General features: G+C 61.5%; 2 protein-coding genes across 2 annotated transcripts; one reads left to right on the top strand and one right to left on the bottom strand.

Annotated features, from left to right (window-relative positions):
• Positions 1 to 1,493: 1,493 nt before the first annotated feature.
• EDF1 (endothelial differentiation related factor 1) lies at positions 1,494 to 5,027 on the top strand. Its single transcript, XM_042786738.1, has 5 exons — positions 1,494 to 1,630; positions 1,769 to 1,820; positions 2,976 to 3,136; positions 3,773 to 3,866; positions 4,452 to 5,027. Exons 1-5 carry the CDS (start codon positions 1,553 to 1,555, stop codon positions 4,511 to 4,513), a joined length of 447 nt encoding a protein of 148 aa, XP_042642672.1. The 5' UTR covers positions 1,494 to 1,552; the 3' UTR covers positions 4,514 to 5,027.
• Positions 5,028 to 6,434: 1,407 nt separating this feature from the next.
• On the bottom strand, positions 6,435 to 18,135 carry MAMDC4 (MAM domain containing 4). Its single transcript, XM_042786434.1, has 29 exons — positions 18,096 to 18,135; positions 17,357 to 17,470; positions 16,738 to 16,911; positions 16,428 to 16,553; positions 15,995 to 16,140; positions 15,768 to 15,852; positions 15,388 to 15,516; positions 14,934 to 15,080; positions 14,661 to 14,755; positions 14,196 to 14,354; positions 13,532 to 13,634; positions 12,967 to 13,131; positions 12,702 to 12,812; positions 12,365 to 12,499; positions 11,939 to 12,069; positions 11,742 to 11,847; positions 11,314 to 11,430; positions 10,944 to 11,078; positions 10,699 to 10,829; positions 10,406 to 10,622; positions 9,281 to 9,418; positions 9,048 to 9,169; positions 8,840 to 8,930; positions 8,393 to 8,539; positions 7,951 to 8,085; positions 7,543 to 7,670; positions 7,354 to 7,468; positions 7,064 to 7,239; positions 6,435 to 6,482 (listed from the first exon to the last, which is right to left on the bottom strand). Exons 1-29 carry the CDS (start codon positions 18,133 to 18,135, stop codon positions 6,435 to 6,437), a joined length of 3,666 nt encoding a protein of 1,221 aa, XP_042642368.1.
• Positions 18,136 to 19,864: the final 1,729 nt, after the last annotated feature.

Here is a 19,864-nt window from a genome sequence, read left to right as displayed (position 1 = left end):
GATGAGAGGAGAGGGTCCCCTCAGGGCAAGTGATTCTCGGGGGCGGGGGGGTTCCTGTGGGAACTGGGGTGCATTCCTCTGCACATCTCAGCACCGGGAATGGCATGATGCAGCTCCCCTGGGCCGGCATCAGCACCACCTCACTCCACTGCAACACCCCTTTTCCCAGCACAGCTGCGCTTGTCTGGGAGGAGTCCAGCAACCTCCGCATGGCTAAAGTTCTTGGTTGGTTGATGTAACTGAGTGAAGAAAACACCTTTCTGTTTCCCAAACCAACCGTGATCCCGGCAGCAGTGCCGGGGGCAGGATGTGCTGTTCCCAGAGGCAGGAGACCATCAGTTACACCTCTCCTGACGTGCCAGCCACAGCCAGGGAACCTGCCGGAGCTGCTCGGGATAAACCATCATGCAGCCAGAGGAGCGAGCCTTGCCACACAGAGGAACACACCTCATTAACGTTCCACTTTCACATCCCAAAACTGCTCTCTCCCATACTTCCCAGAGCAGCGGGGGCCACGCTTCTTGTGACGACAGAAGCCACGGACCGACTGTGCCGAGGGAAAGCCCCACGCTCTCACAGCGCCCCGTTTTCTGAACAATGCCCATACCACCCGCAACCTGGAAACCAGACACGCCTGCACCGCGCTATGAGGGGGGGCCTGCAAACACACCGCCAAGGATTTTTAAGCCCCGTCCCCCCTCCCGCACCCGTTATTTCAGAAATGACGGGAGCCAGAGGTCAGGGGTTTCCTGCCTTTACTGCAGAACTTTCCAGGTGATTCAGATGCAGAGTTGCAGGATTTCACTGTCTCCCGGCCGAAAGAGCAGGGACACCACTGCCTTTCTTTTGGCAGAGCTTTCCTCTCACCCGCGGCCCCGGGCGGGTTTCCCGCCACACGGACACCAGCTGCATTCTCCCACGCAGTGGCCGAAGTGCGGTGGCCGCTGTTACAGGCGGGCCGTGGAACTCGCAGTGCGCTCCTGGCCCTGCGCGGAGGCACACGGGGCCCGCCGCCGCCCGGGAGGGGTCTCGGCGACCGGCCGCGGCCTCCCACGGGCGTCCGCGGGCGGCCACGGCCACGGCCACGGGGAGCGGGCGGGGCCGGGCGGGGGCGGCCACTGCGGCCCCGCCCCAGCGCCAACCGCCAGCGGCTATTGGTCAGAGGACCTGACAGCACCGCGGACTGAGCCAATCCCTTCTGGGCAGCCGGGTTATTGGCAGTGCCAGCAACCTCTCAGAGTGCAAAGGCGCGTGCCCGCCCACCCCCCGCCTGCCGCGCGTGCTAGCCAATTGCATAGCAAGAAGGCTGATTGCCATGTTTCTGCGCCTATTACGAGCAACAGCGTCCCAACCCGGTTTGCTCTTATGACGAAGCCCGTTAAAAAACCGGAGGCTCCGCCCGCCACCGTCACGCCTCTCCCCGCTCCTGAGAGGCCGTCGTTCGCTGACGGGCGTGCGCGCCGCCCTATCGCCTCCCGGGGGCGGGCGCTGGGCTGTGCCCCCTCAGCGGCGGGCGCGGCCGCGGGCGGCGGGCGGGGTCGGTGCCGGGGCCATGGCGGAGAGCGACTGGGACACGGTCACGGTGCTGCGCAAGAAGGGCCCGAGCGCGGCCCAGGCCAAGTCCAAGCAGGTCAGCGTGCGGCTCACGGCGGGGCCTGGCGCGGGTGGGCTCGGCGGCCGGGGCCTGGGCGCACCCGTGGCCGGGGCCTGGCTGAGGGGGCGGCTCCGGGTGGCGGAGCGCTCACCTCGGCACCTTTACTCTCCCCAGGCTATCCTGGCGGCCCAGCGGCGTGGAGAGGACGTGGAGACCTCCAAGAAGTGTGGGTACCCCGCGTCCGGGCTCCTCGGACCGGAGGGTGGGCAGGCCCAGCAGCGGGGCCGGGCGGCCCCCCCCCCCCCCCCCCCGGCCCGGCCCGGCCTTTCGAGTCGGTCTTGAGGGCGGGGGGGAACGGGGGCAGAAGGCAGTACCCCCCAGCTAGGCCAAAGGTTACCCTAACCGCGGCCACATGCAGACCTGAGAAGCACCGGGCGCCCCGGGGAGGGTGGGCAGCACCCTAGGGAAGGGGGGAGCACTCCGCTGTAGCCATCTCTGAGTTTCTGGTTGCCCAGAGCTGAGCTCTGGCTAGTGTCTGCCTGAGGGGGAGCTTTCATGATCACCAGACATAAACTTCAATTTTCTGCAGCTTATTTCTCTCATTGTTAACACATAATTAAGGATTTCAATAACTACTTATCTTCATGTGGCGTTGCTCTTTAAAAATTCCCTGTTTCCCATCCGATGGAAATTATCAGGTTCTCTCACCATAGGGATGAGTTTACGATGGCTGGAAATAAATAAACAGATGATCTTTCAACGAGGTTTAGTCAGATTTATCAAGAAGCTGAATGTCAGAGGCTAATGTGAGAGAAAGGATCTAAACTATGACTTAAATACTGTAACTAAAACGAGACAAAACAAATGGCATGTTTTTGAACCTCAAGCTTTCAGCAAAGCTAAGTACAGTTAGAGTTTACTTACAGAAGGCATCAGAAAATTGATTAAAAGCCACTTACTCATGCTGCCTTGTACCTGAGCAAGCACTGTTCAAATATTAAACACCGCCCCACACACACATGCTTTGGCACAAACATGTATGTCTGGAGTGGAGTCTGAGTATTAAATCCTCAAGCCATAGCAAGATCTTGCCTATCTTGAGTGAAGTTCAGATGTGAAGGGGGAGGGCTATGCATGGCTGTGTTTAGACATCAGCATTAACAGGATTAAGATAACACGTCCTGTGATGGGCAGGATCTGGTTGAGATCAGTGCTGATGCTGGCATGTTGAAATCTTGAAAGCTCCTTGGGATCCTGGGCAGCTGAGCACTTAGAAAAAGTGCTTTGATACTTTTTGGCACAGCTCTGAGCCTTGTTCTGCTTGTCCTTGTTTTTTGTATTTTTTTTTTTTTTTTTTTTTTGATCTTGCTTTGAATGATAGGGGCAGCAGGCCAGAACAAACAACACTTTATTACAAAGAACACGGCCAAGCTCGACCGAGAAACAGAAGAGCTGCACCATGACAGAGTTCCCCTGGAGGTGGGCAAAGTGATCCAGCAGGGCCGACAGAGCAAGGGCATGACACAGAAGGACTTGGCCACAGTAAGTATGGCCCGGGGCCTGCTGGCCTCTACTCCTGCTCTCCTGAGGCAGGTTTAGGCACTTCGAGGCACAGGTGAACACGTTTCCTGTCCCCTTATGGGCAGCTGCAGTAGGATGGTATGGGAAAGAAGTTTGGTGAATGCAACATCTGATATGTGATCTCTAGGCAACATTAGTTATCTAGGAAATGTTTTAGGGGTTTATCTGTGCAGCTCTTGAACACCTGCTTCGTGACTGAGCATTGCTGTGGCTGGTGAGCTGGTAAGAGGCTTTTTTTTCCCCCTCTCTCTTCCCCTCAACTCAGCACCTACATGAGGGGTTTTTTGTACCGTCTGGGCCTGATGCAGCATTCAGAATCTTGCTGCTGTCTTAAGGAACAGCAATATGTAGTGCTACCACTCTTCCTGGGAGGCTGAGGGAAGTAGAAGTCTGTCCAACATGAGTGTCACCATTGCTGTGACACTCAAATAGTGGAGGGAGGAGATAGTGGTGGTGGAGTAAGTCTGGAATTAGCACTTTGTTTTCCAGTCCTGGCATAATTAGAGGTTGTTACTTATCTGCATGGGTTTTGGGGGGTTGGTGTTGAGTGTTTGCTGTTTATGGAGCTAGCATTTGAGACATGTCTTCTCTTTTTAGAAAATCAATGAAAAACCACAAGTTATTGCTGACTATGAATCAGGAAGAGCAATCCCCAATAACCAGGTTATGGGCAAGATCGAAAGAGCCATTGGTAAGTTAAGAAAGGAGACTTATAAAACAGTGGCAATGTTTTCAGTGCACAGGAAGGATTTTGTTTAAGTTAGTTACGTTTTCCACACCAGGAACAGTTGCTGGCTGTAGGTTATTGTGGGTGTGGTATCATTAAGCCCTGCTCTGATAAAACTTGGATCTGCTGACTGAAACCAGAACTCAAAGCTCTCGTTCTCCTTTGTTTTTCATGTGTGGGGCCGTGCCCTGGGGAACACCCCTGGATGCTGTCTCCCCAAAATCAATGAGATACTGAGACCCCTGAAGGCCTGGTTATACTTGGGAAGGTATCTTGCAGCCACTGATGTTGATGTTACTCTGCTAGGCCAGTTCGGCAGATACCATTTTCTAGGAAGATGGTCAGTGCATGAGCAAGAATTGGAGCTTTGTCTGAAACAAGTCTGGTGCTCCTAGAAGCTAAAATAGGATTCTCCCTAACTCTGGTTCCCCTGCCCTCTTTTGTGGATGTTCTCTCCTTATAGAAAAAATTTGAGGAAATTAAGTTATTGGGTGAATGATCAAGTGCTGATGGCAGCTGATGGTGGTCGTCTCCTTTCTCTTTTTCCAGGCCTTAAGCTGCGTGGGAAGGATATTGGAAAACCGCTGGAAACTGGCCCCAAAGGGAAATGACAACAAAGCCTCGAAATCAGTTTGTTCAGACTGATCTCATCTGGCTGGTTCTCCTTAACCGCCAGAATCTCTCTTCGTATTGCCAAGCTGAACAAGAGGGTTTCAGACTTGCTTTGGGGGGGAAATCTGCCGAATCTGTACCTGCTGTAAAAAAAGCAACCTTAAAGAAGCGATTTTCCTGATTTTTGTTTTTCCTTCATCCTTTCCAGAGATTGAGGAACTAAACCCAAAAAAATATCACATCTGATTTGCCAGAAAACATGTGCGTCTTGGTGTTTAGAAGCAGCTAATGTTAAGATATTTGGGATGATCTGAAATGTGATCATTTAATTGGAACAATTTGGGGGGACGGGCGGGGATATGTTATATATAAATAATTTGGGAGAGTTGGGGCTTGATCAGTGTCTGCATTTGAAATGATGACTCAGTCACTGCATTGCAATGACATTTTTGTTTGTTCCTTCCAGCCTGTTTTAAAGAGATCTATAATAAAGTTTGATACCCTTCAGTTGCACAGGGTAGTTGCTGCATGTTTATCAGCTGGTAGTAAATTTTGTGCTTGGGCGTGACTGGAGCTGCAGCACCCTCTTCCTTCTGGAAGTGTAATTAATGGGACTACCTGGAGTGTCTGGGGTAATGGCTGGTGCTGTCACAGCCTTCCTGGCTGCTCTGCTTCTTTCCCTGGTGGTGAGGACTGCAGCTTTGGCTTGCAGCCCAGAGATGAAATCAATACTGTGGTTTTATCTTGTGAGTGGAGCGTCTGTGGAGTTCCACAGAGCAACGCAGATGCAAAGACACTCAGTTGGGCATTTGAATGAAGCCTGAGCCCTCCTTATCTCTCTTCTGCCCTTATCGAGCTCCCCAAGCACAGTTTTGCTGGGAGATCGTTCCTACAGGGCACTGCTAGGACAGTGCTGTGGTGGAGCTGTTGAGACGGTGCTCAAAATGACTGTGGCATAACCTGAGTGGGACAGAGCTGAAGGGAGAGCTGTCTGAGGCGGGACAAGAGGCAAAACAGACTTCAGTCACAGACTGGGAAAGCAGGATGCCTTGATCACCTCTGGGTGAGCTTGGGGGGTTGAGGAGAGCAGGATCCTTAATGGGCTGCTCACCCGCACAGAGGCTGAACTGGTCTGTCTGCTGTTGGGTGGCAGGTTTGGACATGGGCTGCTGAGCAGTAGCACAGTACTAAGTTTTGAAAGCTGGGAGGGAAAGAGAGGGATCCTGGGCTTTTAGGATGGCATGGATGCAGGTGGGGTCACCCAGGCCCTGAGCCTCAGGAACATTTTTTTTTTTTTCCCCAATGCCATTTAAATGCCAATTATCAAGAGCTCTTGGAAGGTGCATGGGCAGTCCTGCAGTGCTCTCTGCCCTGGGGTGTGCTGTGTGGTGCCTCCCATTCTGCTCCCTGCCCTCTGGGCCACCTCTCCACCCTCCCCAAACCTCCACTACAAAACCATCAGAAGCATTGGGCTTCCTCCCCGTGGGGGCTCTGTTCCCTGGGAGTTCTTGTGCTTCATTCTGGCTGTGGGAAGGAACTCATGCCCCACGTGGCACCCACTGATCTGCCTAGCCCTGGGGGGACCAGGACTTTGCTGCGCTTCGCCCCCTTGCACAGCCAGGACCCAGTTCAGATGAGGATGGCTGCCACAAGAAACTCCTGCGGGCAGCACCTGTCAAAGCACAGGCATGTCACTGTGTCTTGGTGCAGAAAGTTGATGTTAGAAAAGACAAAAATGCTTTTCCCGAGCGCTCGGAGGTAGTGGAGGCAGTGGCACATCCCTCTGGGTGGCAGCTCCCCGATGTCAGGTGCTGAGAGCCGAAGGTGGCTGCTGGAGTGTGAGGTCTTGCTGGAGGGGTGCTCTGCCCCGCATACGCCTCGCAGGTGTGAGTAGGCAATTACGGCCACTAGCTTATTATTTCAATCCTCATCCCCCTCTTTTGGCACTGGAGATATAACGACCTTGTCCTGTAAAGAAAGGTGAACAGGAATTGGGTTACACTCAGTGTAGGCTGTGTCTTAATTTGAAATACAAGGACTTCTTCCAGGCTGCAGAGGAGAGAACCCCTGAGCTGGCCCACTGTGACCCCAGCAGTGGAACCAAACCCTGCCGCGTGCCTGGGGGCTCCATGTTCTCTTCTGAGGTCAGTCCTGGGGCTGGTGGCTCTGCTGGGGACCATGTGGCACCAACGCCATCGAAGCAAACGGTAGCTTAAGCTGGCTCTCAGGGGTTTGAGTTGCTGACTTGTAAAGGATGAGCAATGTTTGCATGACCCGATCCCTGCAGGGCTCTTGGGAGGAGGATCACCGCCTCAGCTCTTTCTGGAGCAGCTGCCTGATGGCAGCAGCAACATTTCTAGGTCAGTCCTACAGCTCAGGGTCACTTGTTTGCCAGCAACCAGATAAGAGGCAGAGCCCTTTGCACCTCCCTGATGTGTTGGCAAAGTGCGGGCTCAGGGGGAGCCTGCTGGGATTTGCTGAGCTTTTAGGAAAATGCTGTTTTGGTACAGTTGGGGGCAAGTGGGAAAGCCCTTCACCTCTGCCCTTACATCTCGAAAAGTGATGTTGTCAAAGCCCTGGGGAGTGTTGCTCTCCGCCGGTGTCCTGCTTGCCAGCTCTTGCTGCTTCAGACAGTATCTGCCTCCAGCAGCCACCAGCGCCAGGATGATGATGACCAGGAGAAGACCGAGCACCACCTCTGCCACAAAGCTGCTGGAGGATTTCTCTGCAGGGAGAGGAGATGCTGCGAGGCTCTGCCCAGGAGAGCTGGCTCCAGCCTCTGCCCCAGCACCCCAAGCGGCGCTGGGTTGACCTTTCGTGGACAGAACTGGCCCCACACCTTGCACTGGCACCTCCGGGCTGGAATGGCAGCCCCCCCTGGCTCTGTACACGATGTCATCCAGTGCCACTGTCCCCTCCATCGGCCACCTCTGTGTGGTGATCTCAAAGATGATCTGCGGGGGAAATTAGGATCTTGTGGGGTGGTGCATGGGGAGGGCACCCTGCACCCCAGGGCAGCCCTGCTCACCTGGAACTCACTGGGGTTCCGCACGGGCACTGCAGCCACCCGCCAGCCCCGGGTCCGGTGCCCTGCCACGCTCCACACCATGCGCTGCCCTGCCGTGCTGTGCAGCATCACCCGCAGCTCCCCGCAGGCTGCAATGTGAGGGGGGGGATGGGTGCCCCAGCACCAACAGCTGCCCAGAGCCCCTCCGAGAGCCACTGGGCCCTCCCAGCCGTGCCATCTTCCGCTGGGGTGGCAGCACCCAGCAGGAACGGGCCATCCCCACCGCCCAGCCAGAGCTCAACCAGGCTGTCCGTGGTCCCATGGGTGGGGAGGGGGTTTTCAGCCCCTGACGGAGCCCCCCACTCCCATCATGGTCTCCTGACACCCTCCCCAGGGACAGCACCTCTGCCCTGGCCCTGCAGTGCTTACAGAGGTGCTCTGGGATGTCCATGTGGTACCAGAACTGCAGGCAGGAGTCGGCAGCAGCAGGCAGATGCTGGCTCTCCAGCCGGGCAGTGGTGCCCCCCGGGCCCAGCACACTGGTGTCGAAGTGCACGTAGTGCCCTGGATGGTCAGGGACAGAGCACAGGGTGTCCTCCAGTTCTGCATCCCACCCCACGCCTCCTGTCCCCCCCACAACTCTCAGAGTGGTGCCTGGAGGGTTGCACTGCCACCCCCCTCACTCCCCTCCTAGCCCTGCTCCTCACTGCCTTTGGGACCGAGCTTCTCTCAGGCAAGCAGGGGACAGGGATGCTGTGGAACCCCAGGATGTACTGGGGGAAGATATTAATGGGTCACCCCATCCATCCACAGCTCCTCTTCCTCACTCCAGCCATGCCAGTGTGCCCTGGGAGGGATGGGTGTCTCCTACCATTCCTTGTGCCCAGGGTGTGATCCTGCTCGGGGCCGGGGTACTTGGCAAGGGGCACCCCGCTCTTCCAGCCCCAGGCGAAGCTGTGCAGGTGGGGGTCCAAGGGGCTGCTCCAGCCACACGTGTCCCGCTCAAAGTCACAGGATGCTGGGAGGGAAGGGGGGCTGTGATGCACCCAGTGTTGCAGGCACCCACTCCCTGGTGGGAGATGGGGCAATTGCGGGGGGTGGGGGGTGGGGTTGGGGGAGGTTGGCAGCCCCCAGCCCCCTCTCCACTGCCCCCAGATTTGGACCAGGACAAGCTCAGGGTAGGAGCAAGGTGCCAGCAGCCACAGCAGAGCCGGGATGGCTGGGACAGGCTGTCCCCAACCCCACGGCTGCATGTTCCTTTGGGGTGCCCTGTCCCTCCCTGTCCGGTCCATGGTGCCCCCACGCTGTGGGCTCTCACCTGGCTCAGGGCAGGCGCCATCTGACACATGCAGGTCATCCAGAGCAATGTACCCATGGTCGCCCCCAGCTCCCACCGCCTCGAATATTGCCTGATGAAGGGGTGCACAGGGTGGCACGCTGAGACTGGCAGCCCCCATGTCCCCCTCATCACCCCCAGCCTGTCCCCGTCCTGGGCACGAGGTCCCCAGCACCCTGCCCCATCTCACCTGCCAGTCCCCATCTGGCCAGACGGTGACTTGGCCGCGGTGCCACGTGTCCCCCTCCGTGGTGCTCACAGCCATCACCTTCCTCCGCAGCCCGCTCTGCTCCACGAAGACCCCGAGGGAGCCTGCCAGGGGCACCCATCGTGGAGGGGGGGGGTCCAGGGCCCTGCAGTGCAGTTGGGCCTCACCCAACTGGAGGTGCCCCCGGGGGCTTCACGGGGAGTCATGGTGCTCACCTGGGGTCCCGGCACTCAGCTGGTACCAGAAGGCCAGGCACTGGCTGGGCGCGGAGGGCTGGTAGGGCTGGGAGGTGAGGGCAGCCACATGCCCTGCAGGCAGGGAGCCCCTGCCCGTGCTCACCACCATGTAATGGCCTGGGGGAGAGAAGCCCCCCGTGCTGTGACCCCTGCCCAGCCCTGCGAGGGGTGCACCAGGGGACCGCTGGCGGTGGGGATCCCCCCAGGCTGGGGAACCACCCTGGGATGGGGACCCCTGGGGCTGGGAAACTCTTTATAGGGTTGGGGAGTCCTGTAGGGTAATGCCCTCTGCACTGAGCAGAGCAGGCAGGGGGGGCAGGCAGGGCACTCGGGGCAGGCAGGGGGGGCAGGCAGGGCACTCGGGACAGGCAAGGCACTCGGGGCAGGCAGGGCACTCGGGGCAGGCAGGGCACTCGGGACAGGCAGGGCACTCGGGGCAGGCAGGGCACTCGGGGTAGGCGGGGGGGGGCAGGCAGGGCACTCGGGGCAGGCAGGGGGGATAGGCAGGGCACTCGGGGTAGGCAGGGAGGGCAGGCAGGGCACTCGGGGCAGGCAGGGGGGGTAGGCAGGGCACTCGGGGTAGGCAGGGAGGGCAGGCAGGGCACTCGGGGCAGGCAGGGGGGGTAGGCAGGGCACTCGGGGCAGGCAGGGAGGGCAGGCAGGGCACTCGGGGTAGGCAGGGGGGGCAGGCAGGGCACTCGGGGCAGGCAGGGAGGGCAGGCAGGGCACTCAGGGCAGGCAGGGAGGGCAGGCAGGGCACTCGGGGCAGGCAGGGGGGGCAGGCAGGGGGGGCAGGCAGGGGGGGCAGGCAGGGCACTCGGGGCAGGCAGGGAGGGCAGGCAGGGGGGGCAGGCAGGGCACTCGGGGCAGGCAGGGGGGGCAGGCAGGGCACTCGGGGCAGGCAGGGAGGGCAGGCAGGGCACTCGGGGTAGGCAGGGAGGGCAGGCAGGGCACTCGGGGCAGGCAGGGGGGGTAGGCAGGGCACTCGGGGCAGGCAGGGCACTCGGGGCAGGCAGGGCAGTCAGGACACAGAGCAGACAGGCAGGGCAGGGGAGGCAGGCAGCAGGGCTCCCGCAGAGCCCCAGGAAGCCGTGGCCATGATACCTGCAGCTGTGCCAGTGGTACGGTCAGCCACAGGGCCGGCAACCGTGCCAGTGCCGTTGCTCTGCCGCAGCCATGTGTGCTGCCTGCTGGCGGCCAGCCCACAGACGTCCACCTCGAAGGAGCAGGAGAGCTCGGCCCCACAGGGCCCCGCCACCAGTGCCAGGTCGTCCAGAGCCACGTCCCCCAGGAACCCATCCCGCAGGGCCTCGAAGGCCACCTGCCCCCAAGACAGCGGCGTCAGCTGGCCCTGCACCCTGCCGGTGCCTGGTGGCACGGAGGGACCTGGTCCTCACCCGGTACCGCCTCCGGCCCGTGGTGGGCAGCGTTGCCCGTCCTCGGTGCCAGACATTGCCCTGGGTCCCCCGCCGGGTCCATAACACCGTCTCCTCCGCTCCCTCCAGCCGCAGCTTGAGGTTCAGGGTGCCTGGATAGAGGCGGGAGTCGGCAAGCTGTCCTGCACCCCTCGGGGACCCTGCTGTCCCCAGGGGAGTGCAGCCCGGTTGGCACATCCCTGGGAAGATGCCACAGGGGTGCGTACCGATCTGTGGGCCGGCAAGGCGGTACCAGAAGGAGAGGCAGCGTGGGGTGGTGGCAGGCTCCTGTGTGTAGGTGATGAGCTGTGCCCGCTGCCCGCGGCTCCATGGCGTGGAGGGGTCCGCAGCCAAGAAGTAACCTGGGTGTTGGGGACAGCCAGGGTGGAGGGGACATGGACATGGGTGCTCCAGGCTGTGCCCGCATCACCCGCACCCTGGTCCCAGATCCAGGTGCCCCTGGGTTGCTCTGCCTGAGCTCGCCCTGCTGGCATGGGGCTGCTTAGAGAGCGCAGGGCACATCTTGGCCCTGGGAACAGGAGGTTGTGGGGTGCCCTGGGCTGCCTGGGGTCCCTGGGAGAGGAGCCATCCCCTTACCTGAGCCAGTGGTGTGGTCAGAGCCCTGCCCCTGCCCCGTGCCGTGGACCCATTTGAAGTCACTGGACTGATCCTGGTACCAGCCACACATGCCCCTCTCAAAGTTGCAGGACAGCTCTGGCCAAAGAGAGGTGATGGCGGTGATGGGGTGGGATAAGGCATCCCCAAAACAAATGGGGTTCCCAAATGTCCCTTTCCCTCTACTCCCCCACCCCACTCCCCAGGTTCACCCCTTACAGGTATCCCGTGGCAGGATGAATGCTCAGCCCTGGCCCGAGGGCTTTTGTACCATGGTCCTGTCCCTGGGTTGGGGACAGGGTGAATGACACCGGACAGTCCCCGTGGGAGCCTCATCCATCTCTGAGGATGGGACAGGCGTCCCCTCCTGTCCAAGGTCGCCCTCCCTGCCCAAGTGCCCTTGGCCGTACCCGTGGCCCCTGGTGGCACCACGTTGGGGTGGCACTGCACGAATGTCACATTGTCGATGGCAGCACTCGCCGAGTCCTGCAGATCCACCAGTCCCAGAAGCTCGACCTGGGGGAGGTGTGGTGGCGGCGGTGAGCCCGGGGTGCCTGGCAGCGCTGGCACTGCCCTGCAGGCAGCCGACCTGTGTCCCCGGGCACACCTGGAAGGGTCGGGTCCTCTCTCCCAGTGGGATGTGGACATGTCCCTGGGCTGTGCCACCACGTCCCAGTGTGTGCCAGACCGGGTGGGTGGTGCCAGTGGTGTCATCTGCCACGTGGACTGCAAGGAAGCCTGGCACGAGAGGCCGTGCAGAGTCTGGGTGCTGGCAGTCCCCGGCGCACCCCCTGGGAGCGCCCATGGCCACAGCACCCACCCAGCTCACGGTCACAGGGCAGGGACACCCCAGCTCCAGGACAGTGTGATGGGGCAGAGTGGGGCTGGCTGGGGCAGCAAAGGCAGGCAGGCAGGCGTGGGGGGCTCTGCCCTGTGCCAGGGTGAGGTAAGGAGCAGGCAGGGCACCCCAGGGGTGAGTGGGGGGCGGGACAGGGAGCAGGCAGGGCACTGTGGGGCCAGGCGTGGGAGTTACCTTGGGGCCCACTGTGGATGTGGTAGCTCATCTCCATGGCACAGGAGGGGCCGGAGGGGCCCAGCAGAGGCGTGCGTGCCTTCGCAGCTGCCACCACTTGTCCTTCTCCTGCCTGGAGGGCCAGGAAAGCCCCTGGGCACGGAAACACCTTGAGAGGTCAGAGCAGGGGCTCCACATCCCCTGTAGCACTTCCAGCCTAATGCCCTGCCTGGGCATCACCCCCAGCAGCCCAGGGGTGGCACCCCTGGCCAGGCGGCAGCAGGGAGTCCCTGCACCCTGGAAGCCCCCGCAGTGCTGGGGACCAAAGAGTATGTCATCTTGGCAGTGGGAACAACCTCACCTGTGAGGACAGTGTCCACGAGCCCAGTGGCCTTCTGCACACCCCAGCGCAGCCGCCCCACACTGACATCATGCCAGCCCCCATTCCCCTCCTCGAAGGTGGTTGCTCCTGTGAAAGCCCAGACTCAGCCTTGCTGGGCCACCACACGCTTCCCAGGGGCTGCACGGGCACCCATGTCCCCTGGCCGTGCCAGGCAAGGGGTGCCTGTGTCCCCCCCGCTGCCTGGCTACCAGGGTGCCTGGTGCCCGCCCGTGGCTCTCACCGCAGCGCTTCTCGTCGGAGCCATCGGCACAGGTCTCAGCAAAGTCACAGGCCAGCTCCGCGCTGATGCAGCCCCCGCTGTTGCAGGCCACCTCCTCGGCTGCACAGGGGCCGGCAGCCGCCTGGCTCGGCAGTGCGCTCAAAGGCTTCTCTGAAGGTGAAACACCTCAGGATGGAGAGCGGCGGTGAGAGGGCTCAGCACTATCACCTCTTCAGGTTGCGGGCCCCTGCCCCTGAGCATCTCCTCGGCTCTCCATTTCCCCATCCCTGCCTTACCCTGCCTGCTGCCACCAGAGAAAGGGGACCAAGGGGGTCGGTGAGAGCTGCCTGTGTGACCTGGCTCAGGCAGGTTTTGGCACAGGGGATCTAGTGCCACAGCTGCAGGACAAGGACACCAGGCAACCCAGGCTGTGGGCCCCAGGGCAAGTGCTCGCCATGCTGCACCCAGGATGGTCACTGTGATGAGCAGAGGGCCAGGCAGACCCCGCGGTGGGTGCTTTAGGGATGGTGCCATAGGCACAGGACACCCGGGGACCACTGCCTGTGCCAGAGCAGGGGTGCGGGACGGCTGCCCTCTGGCTCACCCTGTTCCTGCTTGCAGCCTGGAGACAGGATCAGGTCATCGATGGCCACGGTCCCCGTGCTGCCGGCCACACCCTCAACCAGCACCTGCAGGGAGGCACCACGCTGACAATGTCAACACGGGGTCTGGCACAATGTGGAGGGGCTGGGCAATGGCACTGGGCTTGGGGGGACACCGGGGAGCAGCAGAACAGTGGGAACTCAGCTCCTGTGGTCAGCCGACATGTGCTTCCCCCAGGAAGGGGCTTACTGGGAGCAGGGGTGATGCTGCGGCTGGAAGTGGGGTGTGAGGTGGGCTGGCAGGGCCACGAAGGGCTTGGGAGAATGGTGCTGCCTCTGGACACAGCCATGGCCTGCTGTTGGGATGCCATGAACAGGGTGCCACTGGGGTGCCCTGCTGGGCCACCTGGGAGGGGGTCGGGTTGTGTGGGTGTCTGTGGGGGACAGCAGACAGGACGGTGGGAAGGCATGAGGTGACATGGGATGGATGAAGACAGCCCCCCCCCCCCCCCCCCCCCGTTCCCTTTCTAGAGGGGTGGTCCCTGGGCTGGGGTGGGGCTAGTAAGGGGATTTGGAGGGGTGGGCACAGGGTCCTGTGCCCCTCGCCTCGCAGGCAGCCCAGCTTGCCCCAGTATGGTGCCAGCCCACCTTGAAGCTCTCCATCACGTTGAAGTCCACTCTCTCCCGGACCCAGCAGCTTCCCAGGTCCCCCATCCTCTCCCTCACCAAGTGCTTGGTGGAGTTGGTCACATAGGAGATGCTGAGGCTGCTGGTGGCCGAGCCATGGAGATAACAGTACAGCAACAGCTGGGGACAGGGGTAGGGGATGGGTGAGCCCTGATGCCCCAGGACTGGGGCACACAGCCCCCCCACACCCCACGGCATGGTTGCCACCCCACTGGCTGTTCAGAAAAGCGGTGCTGGAGGAGCTCAGAGCTCCCAACAGGCACCAGAGATACCATCAAACCATCTCCAAAAATCCAGGGCCCATGCCCAGCAAAGGGCCAGCCGCAGCCCCAGCCCCATGTGGGGGGTCCCCACAGTTGGGCACCCTGCCCGCCGCCACCGCTGTGCCCACACAAGCTGTGATGCAGAGTACCAGCCATGACTCACAGAGCAGGAGTTGGTGGCCTGGAAAGTGGGACTGCTGAGCCGTGCTACGCCGCCAGCCCTCGTGGCTGAGGTGCTGCTGACATGGAGGAAAAAACCTGTAGGAGACACCAGAAAGGGGCTGAGTGGTGCCAGGCCGGGCACGAGGGTGCAAGATGGTGTTTTCCCAACACAACCTTAAGACAAGCCCAGGTGCATGCTACCAGAGGGGCCGGAGGGCACGTCTGCCTTGGGGCCAGTGATGCTTCCCTGGGGTGCCAGTGCCCAGCCACATACCTGCCCTGCTGTTACTGCTGTGGTCCCGGGTGGGGATGCCATATGCAGTCCCCAGGTTCAGGCTCGTGTTCCTCTCCCATGTTGGCTGCCTGACCTCTGCCTCCCAGCTGCAGAAATTTTGCTCAAAGGAACAGAGGTTGAAGGACTCTGCAGGGAGGGAGGGAGAGCAGAGTGACCTGGGGACAGGGTGTTCCAGTCCTCTCCCCATCAGGGAGTTCTCCGCAATGGGCTGGGCTGATGCCACCCCTCCACAAAACCTTTGGGGTGATTTTGCCCCTCCTCAAAACCGTTGGGGTGATTTTGCCCCTCCAGTTACACAGCTGTGGGGCAGTCCTGGGATGACCCCTGCCAGCCCCATGGCCTGGCTTTGCCCCACTAGGGTAGACCCTCAGTCCATCCATGTTGTTGGGGGACCAGTGGGCAGGACCCCCTCCCCGGGGGCAGGGATGCTCACTGCACTGTGCTGCATCTTCATCTGAGCCGTCCCCACAGTCGTCGGTGCTGTCACAGAAGCGGTGCCGTGCCAGGCAGGGACCCCGTCTGCAGCGGCTCTCCTCTGCCCCGCAGACCTGCTGCCCGGGCTCTGGGGCAGGGTGATACACCGTCAGCAAATGGCTGGCCCTTCAGGGACCCCAGCACACGCTGGGCTCTCCCCATATCCTCCCCTGATGTTGCCCAAGGGACAGGCTTTCACTGCCTGCCCCATGCCCTGGCCAGACCAAGGTGCCCCTGAGACACAGTGGGCAGCAGGAGAGCTCCCCTGGGGTGCAAAGCCCAAACCAAGTCCCCTGGGGATCCCAGCTCACATCTCACCCCAGCAGATGTGGGACTCACCCTGCAAGCCGCAGTTCCTGAAGACGATGTCGTCGAGCACCAGCTCTGTCCCACACATGGGCGGCTGTGTCAGGGAGAAGATGAGCTGCCAACGAGAGGAGGGAGACAGCGTGAACTGAGCATCTGTCTAAGGTGCCCAGGCATCCTCGGCTCCTGGTGCATCACCTGGCTCCTCTGGCCCCAGCTCATGGGGCTGGTGCCCCTGTCCCAGCGCTGCCCCGGCTCACCTGGAACTGCTCCGTGATGCGGCCTGGGTAGGCGACCAGCTGGTGCCAGCCCTCACCTCCGCGCTCAGGGCTCTGCCACAGCCCCACCACCTCGTCCCTGTACACCATGGCCAGCCGCAGCGCTGGCCACTCTGTCTGGTTGAGCCCTGCAGGGAGCCCCAAAACATGGCCCTTGGCACTGGGCATCCTGGGGTACCCGCGGGGATGAATCGGGACCCCCCACCAGCTCTGAGGATTGGAGCCGGGACCCTTGGGTTCCACCAGCTCTGCTTGCAGAACATGGAAGAGGGATGGCAAGGACCCATCTTGAGGTGCTGGTGGCTCTGTCCCTGCCACGGGGCAGATGGCCCTATCCCTCCCCACTGCTCCCCATCATCACTTCTCTGTGCCTGGTACCCTGAGGCCCAGCCGTGCCCACCAAGGGCATCCTTACCTCTTCCTGAGAGGTGGTACCAGGCCCTGATCTCACATGTGGCAGCTGCTTCCCGCATCACTGGTGACCTGAGCCAGGCTGTGGCTGTGGTCTTTGCCGGGGGGGACACGGTCACCATAAACCACCCTGAGGAGAGCAGAGCAGGGGCTGCAGCCCTGTGGGGTGGCACTGGAGCTGCAAGTGGCGCCGCTCCTGCCCCACCATGGGTCTGCCCCATCCCCGGCACCCTGGTTTTGGGGCACCCATGGCCCAGAGGTGTGGTGCTGTGGGTGTATGGAGCCCGCTCACCAGCTGAGCACCTCCTGCTTACCCAGGTTGGTGCCCACAGTGTGGTCTGAGTGGGGCCCCGTGCCCCACGTGGACAGGCTGGCCCGGCCCCGCACCCATCTGTAAGCCGAGGTGCTCACATCCTGCCAGCCACAGTCGCCTTCCTCGAAGTCACAGGTAAAGGGGGTGCCCAGCACTGCAGAGTCCCGCAGATACCCTGAGAGTACGCAGATGGCTGTCAGGGCAGGGCTGGGTCCACCCTGGGGCCCTGCACCCACCCTGGGGACCTGCGCCCACCCTGGGGACCTGCGCCCACCCAGGGGACCTGTGTCCACACCAGGGACTTGTGCCCACCCTGAGGTCCTGCACACACCCTGAGGACCTGAGTCCAGCCTGGGCACCTGCACCCACCCCAAGGGACCAGCTGCCAGCCCAGGGATCTATGCCCACTCCAAGGACCTGCACCCACCTGAAGGACCTGCACACACCCTAGGGTTCTGCACTTATCTCAGGGACCTGCACCCACCCTGGGCACCAGGAACCACCCCAGGGACCTGCACCCACAGTGCCCCCAGCTCCATCCATCGCCTGCTCTCGCCTAGGAGCGGGGCCTGGGAGTGGGGCCAGGGAGCTCCAGGGGCCGAGGGGGGCCAGGCACCCACCACACTGGTTCTCATCGGAGCAGTTGCTGCAGTCACAGACGAAGTTGCAGAGCTGCTCGGCCACACTGCTGCAGCTGCTGATGACCGTGGACCCGCTGGGAAGGACAGTCCCATCTACGGAAGAGATTGAAAATCCCCCAATGATCTGGGCACGGTGCCTGTGGCAGGTGACAGAGGGCACACGTGGCCTGCAGGTGACATTTGTTTGGGCTCCCCAGTTTGGGACCCTGCTGAGGGAGCGCTGAGCTCTCAGCAGCGTTGTCCCTTGGACAGGACCCCTTGCCACCGCCCCATTGCCCCACACCTCCCACACCTCCCGCTTTGCCATCTGCCACCACCAACCCCGCTCCCACCTGCCCTCGGGGTGCCAGAGCCCACCGGGGCTGGGGCACTGACCCTCCAACCTGGTATATCACACCCCTGCGCCGCATCTCAGCCCCTGTGTTGGGGCAAATGGGAAAACTTGGGCATTCTCCTTCCCACACTGAGAAAAGACATCGGCAATACCCAGCCTGGTTCCGGTGCTCGCTTGCCTTGGGACCTTCACCAGTAGAGCCCAGAGGAGGGTTTTTCTGGGCTGTATCTGTCCCAGACCCCTCCCAGAGCAGTGCAGCCCCCCGAGTTGGGGGAAGTAATGATCCCCATGAGACCCCATGCTGGGAAGGGACAGAGCGGAGCAGCCAGCACCACGGCCCCTTCCCGCCCTGCAGCACAACCCCCACATCAGCAGAGAGCTCACCCAGCAGCAGCAGGAGGGCGAGCACTGCCTGCCTGGCCATCTTGGCCTCCAGACTGTGGCGACGGTAAAACAGAGCCAGGAGAGGCACAGGGCTGACAGGGGAGGCCACACCGTGAGCTCAGGGCTGGAATCTGCTCCCTGGGTCGCCCGGCGCTGGACTTCAGCCCCGCCGTTATCAGCTCCCCAGCCCCGGCAGTGGGGTTTATGGTGAGGTGGTTTGCTGGGCTGGGACAGGTCACCCATGGTCCTGCTGCCCGGCACCGCCACCAGCATCACAGGCAGTAAGCTGGCAGCTGTGCCTCCCCAGGATATCTTCAGGTGTTTTTCCCCATCGAACCCCTTTTCTTCAGCCCCCCTTTTCCAACCAGGAGAAGGTGCTCGGTGCCGCTCTGACTGGGACGGGGCTAGCTGGCACAGTCTGGTGGCACACACTGGCTCAGCAAGGGAAAAGGTTACTTCTTCGTGCTGAGCCAGCGATGCTGCCAGCCCTGAGGGAGAAGCTGGCACCTCTGACAGAGGTGTGGGGTCCCTGCCGTGCCAGCTGCCTGGGCTGTATCATGTCTAACCACAGGGAGAAACAGTCCCTGATCATACAGAGCGGTGAGAGAGCCTTTGTGTACAGGGCACACAGCCCTTGGGCACAAGGCATGGGCTGGCAGTTGGTGCATACTGGCCAGGGAGGGCAGCTGTGCTGGAGGGCAGTGGGAATGGGGTCCAAGGAGCAACCCTGAGACAGGAAAGGCATAAATGGGTCATGATGCACCCAGGCAAAGATGAGCCACAGCAGGCAGGGATCCTTAGGACTGGTGGGGTTTAACCATAAAAACATTGGTGCTTTGAATCCAGAACAAAACTGTCTGGGGACTTGGGACAGGGTAGAAGAGGAGGCAGGGGCAGGCAAGGCATGCAGGAGGAGCAGCCGGTGCCAGCACACAGCTGAGCTGTCCTTGCCAAAAGCTGGGGTTCCAGTGGACCCCAGCCCCAGGGACGTGCGGGGGCCGTCCCCAGGGATGTGCCGATGGCAGGCAGGAGCAGGGTCTCAGCCCACCCGGCGTGGGCAGAGCAGCCTGGCAGCCCTGTGCTCCCACTGCCATGTGCAGCCCGTGCAGCAGCCGCTCTGGGAGGGCGCCCAGGCCAGCGCAGAGCCTGGCAGGCCCTGCCATGCTCCTCCCCCAGGCTCTTGGCAGCCTCTCTTGAGATTTGCCCTCTTCCCCAGCCCCATCAAGCATCCCCTGGCCCTGGGGACCCAGAAGTGCCTTCAGAGCCAGTCCTCACCCCTGCCAGCATCGCTCCCTCTGGCAGGAGCATCTCAGCACTCAGCTCATGAGTGCCACAGCGTGAAGGGGCACAGCTCTAGGGCCACAACCAGGTCACTCCCCGAGCAGAACAATCCCAGCAGAGCCCCAGGAAGGGCTGTTCTGCCTGGAAGGAGTGTGGCTCAGCAGCCAAAGCCCCCCACAATGCCACCAGAGCTGCCTGGTGATGACAACCATTGGCCCTGCCTCAGTTTCCCCATGTGGACAGAGGAAGCTGCTGCCGGGGCTCGGGGGGCTGGCACTGCCCCAGAGGAGCCCTCCTGCCCTCACTGCCAGCAGCCCCTGCGCCGGGATACGGGCCCCCATTGCTGAAGGCTGAGTAGGGCGGCTTCTCCCTTCCTAGCTGATGGCCTTGGACAGCAGGCTGCAGTGTGATTGCGTCAAGTGCAGTGAAACGCAGGGTTCAGCTACTTCCTTCAGCATGAGCTGGGACAGGCACAGACCAGCAACCCT

This window comes from Tyto alba, unplaced genomic scaffold (genome assembly GCF_018691265.1).
Source record: "Tyto alba isolate M040663 unplaced genomic scaffold, T.alba_DEE_v4.0 Super-Scaffold_11, whole genome shotgun sequence".
NCBI lineage: Eukaryota > Metazoa > Chordata > Aves > Strigiformes > Tytonidae > Tyto > Tyto alba.
The sequence above is the reverse complement of the archived record's forward strand: the minus strand, read 5'-3'. Positions and strand labels throughout refer to the sequence as shown.

Bases quoted from the DNA above. Each gene is read 5' to 3' on its own strand.
- EDF1 (XM_042786738.1), top strand. From the start codon at position 1,553: ATGGCGGAGAGCGACTGGGACACGGTCACGGTGCTGCGCAAGAAGGGC. The intron at 1,821-2,975 runs GTGGGTACCCCG...TTTGAATGATAG, and splicing joins CGTGGAGACCTCCAAGAAGT to GGGCAGCAGGCCAGAACAAA. The intron at 3,137-3,772 runs GTAAGTATGGCC...TTCTCTTTTTAG, and splicing joins CACAGAAGGACTTGGCCACA to AAAATCAATGAAAAACCACA.
- MAMDC4 (XM_042786434.1), bottom strand. From the start codon at position 18,135: ATGGCCAGGCAGGCAGTGCTCGCCCTCCTGCTGCTGCTGG. The intron at 16,141-16,427 runs GTAAGGATGCCC...GGCTCCCTGCAG, and splicing joins GTACCACCTCTCAGGAAGAG to GGCTCAACCAGACAGAGTGG. The intron at 14,355-14,660 runs GTGAGTCATGGC...CCCTGTCCCCAG, and splicing joins AGGCCACCAACTCCTGCTCT to CTGTTGCTGTACTGTTATCT.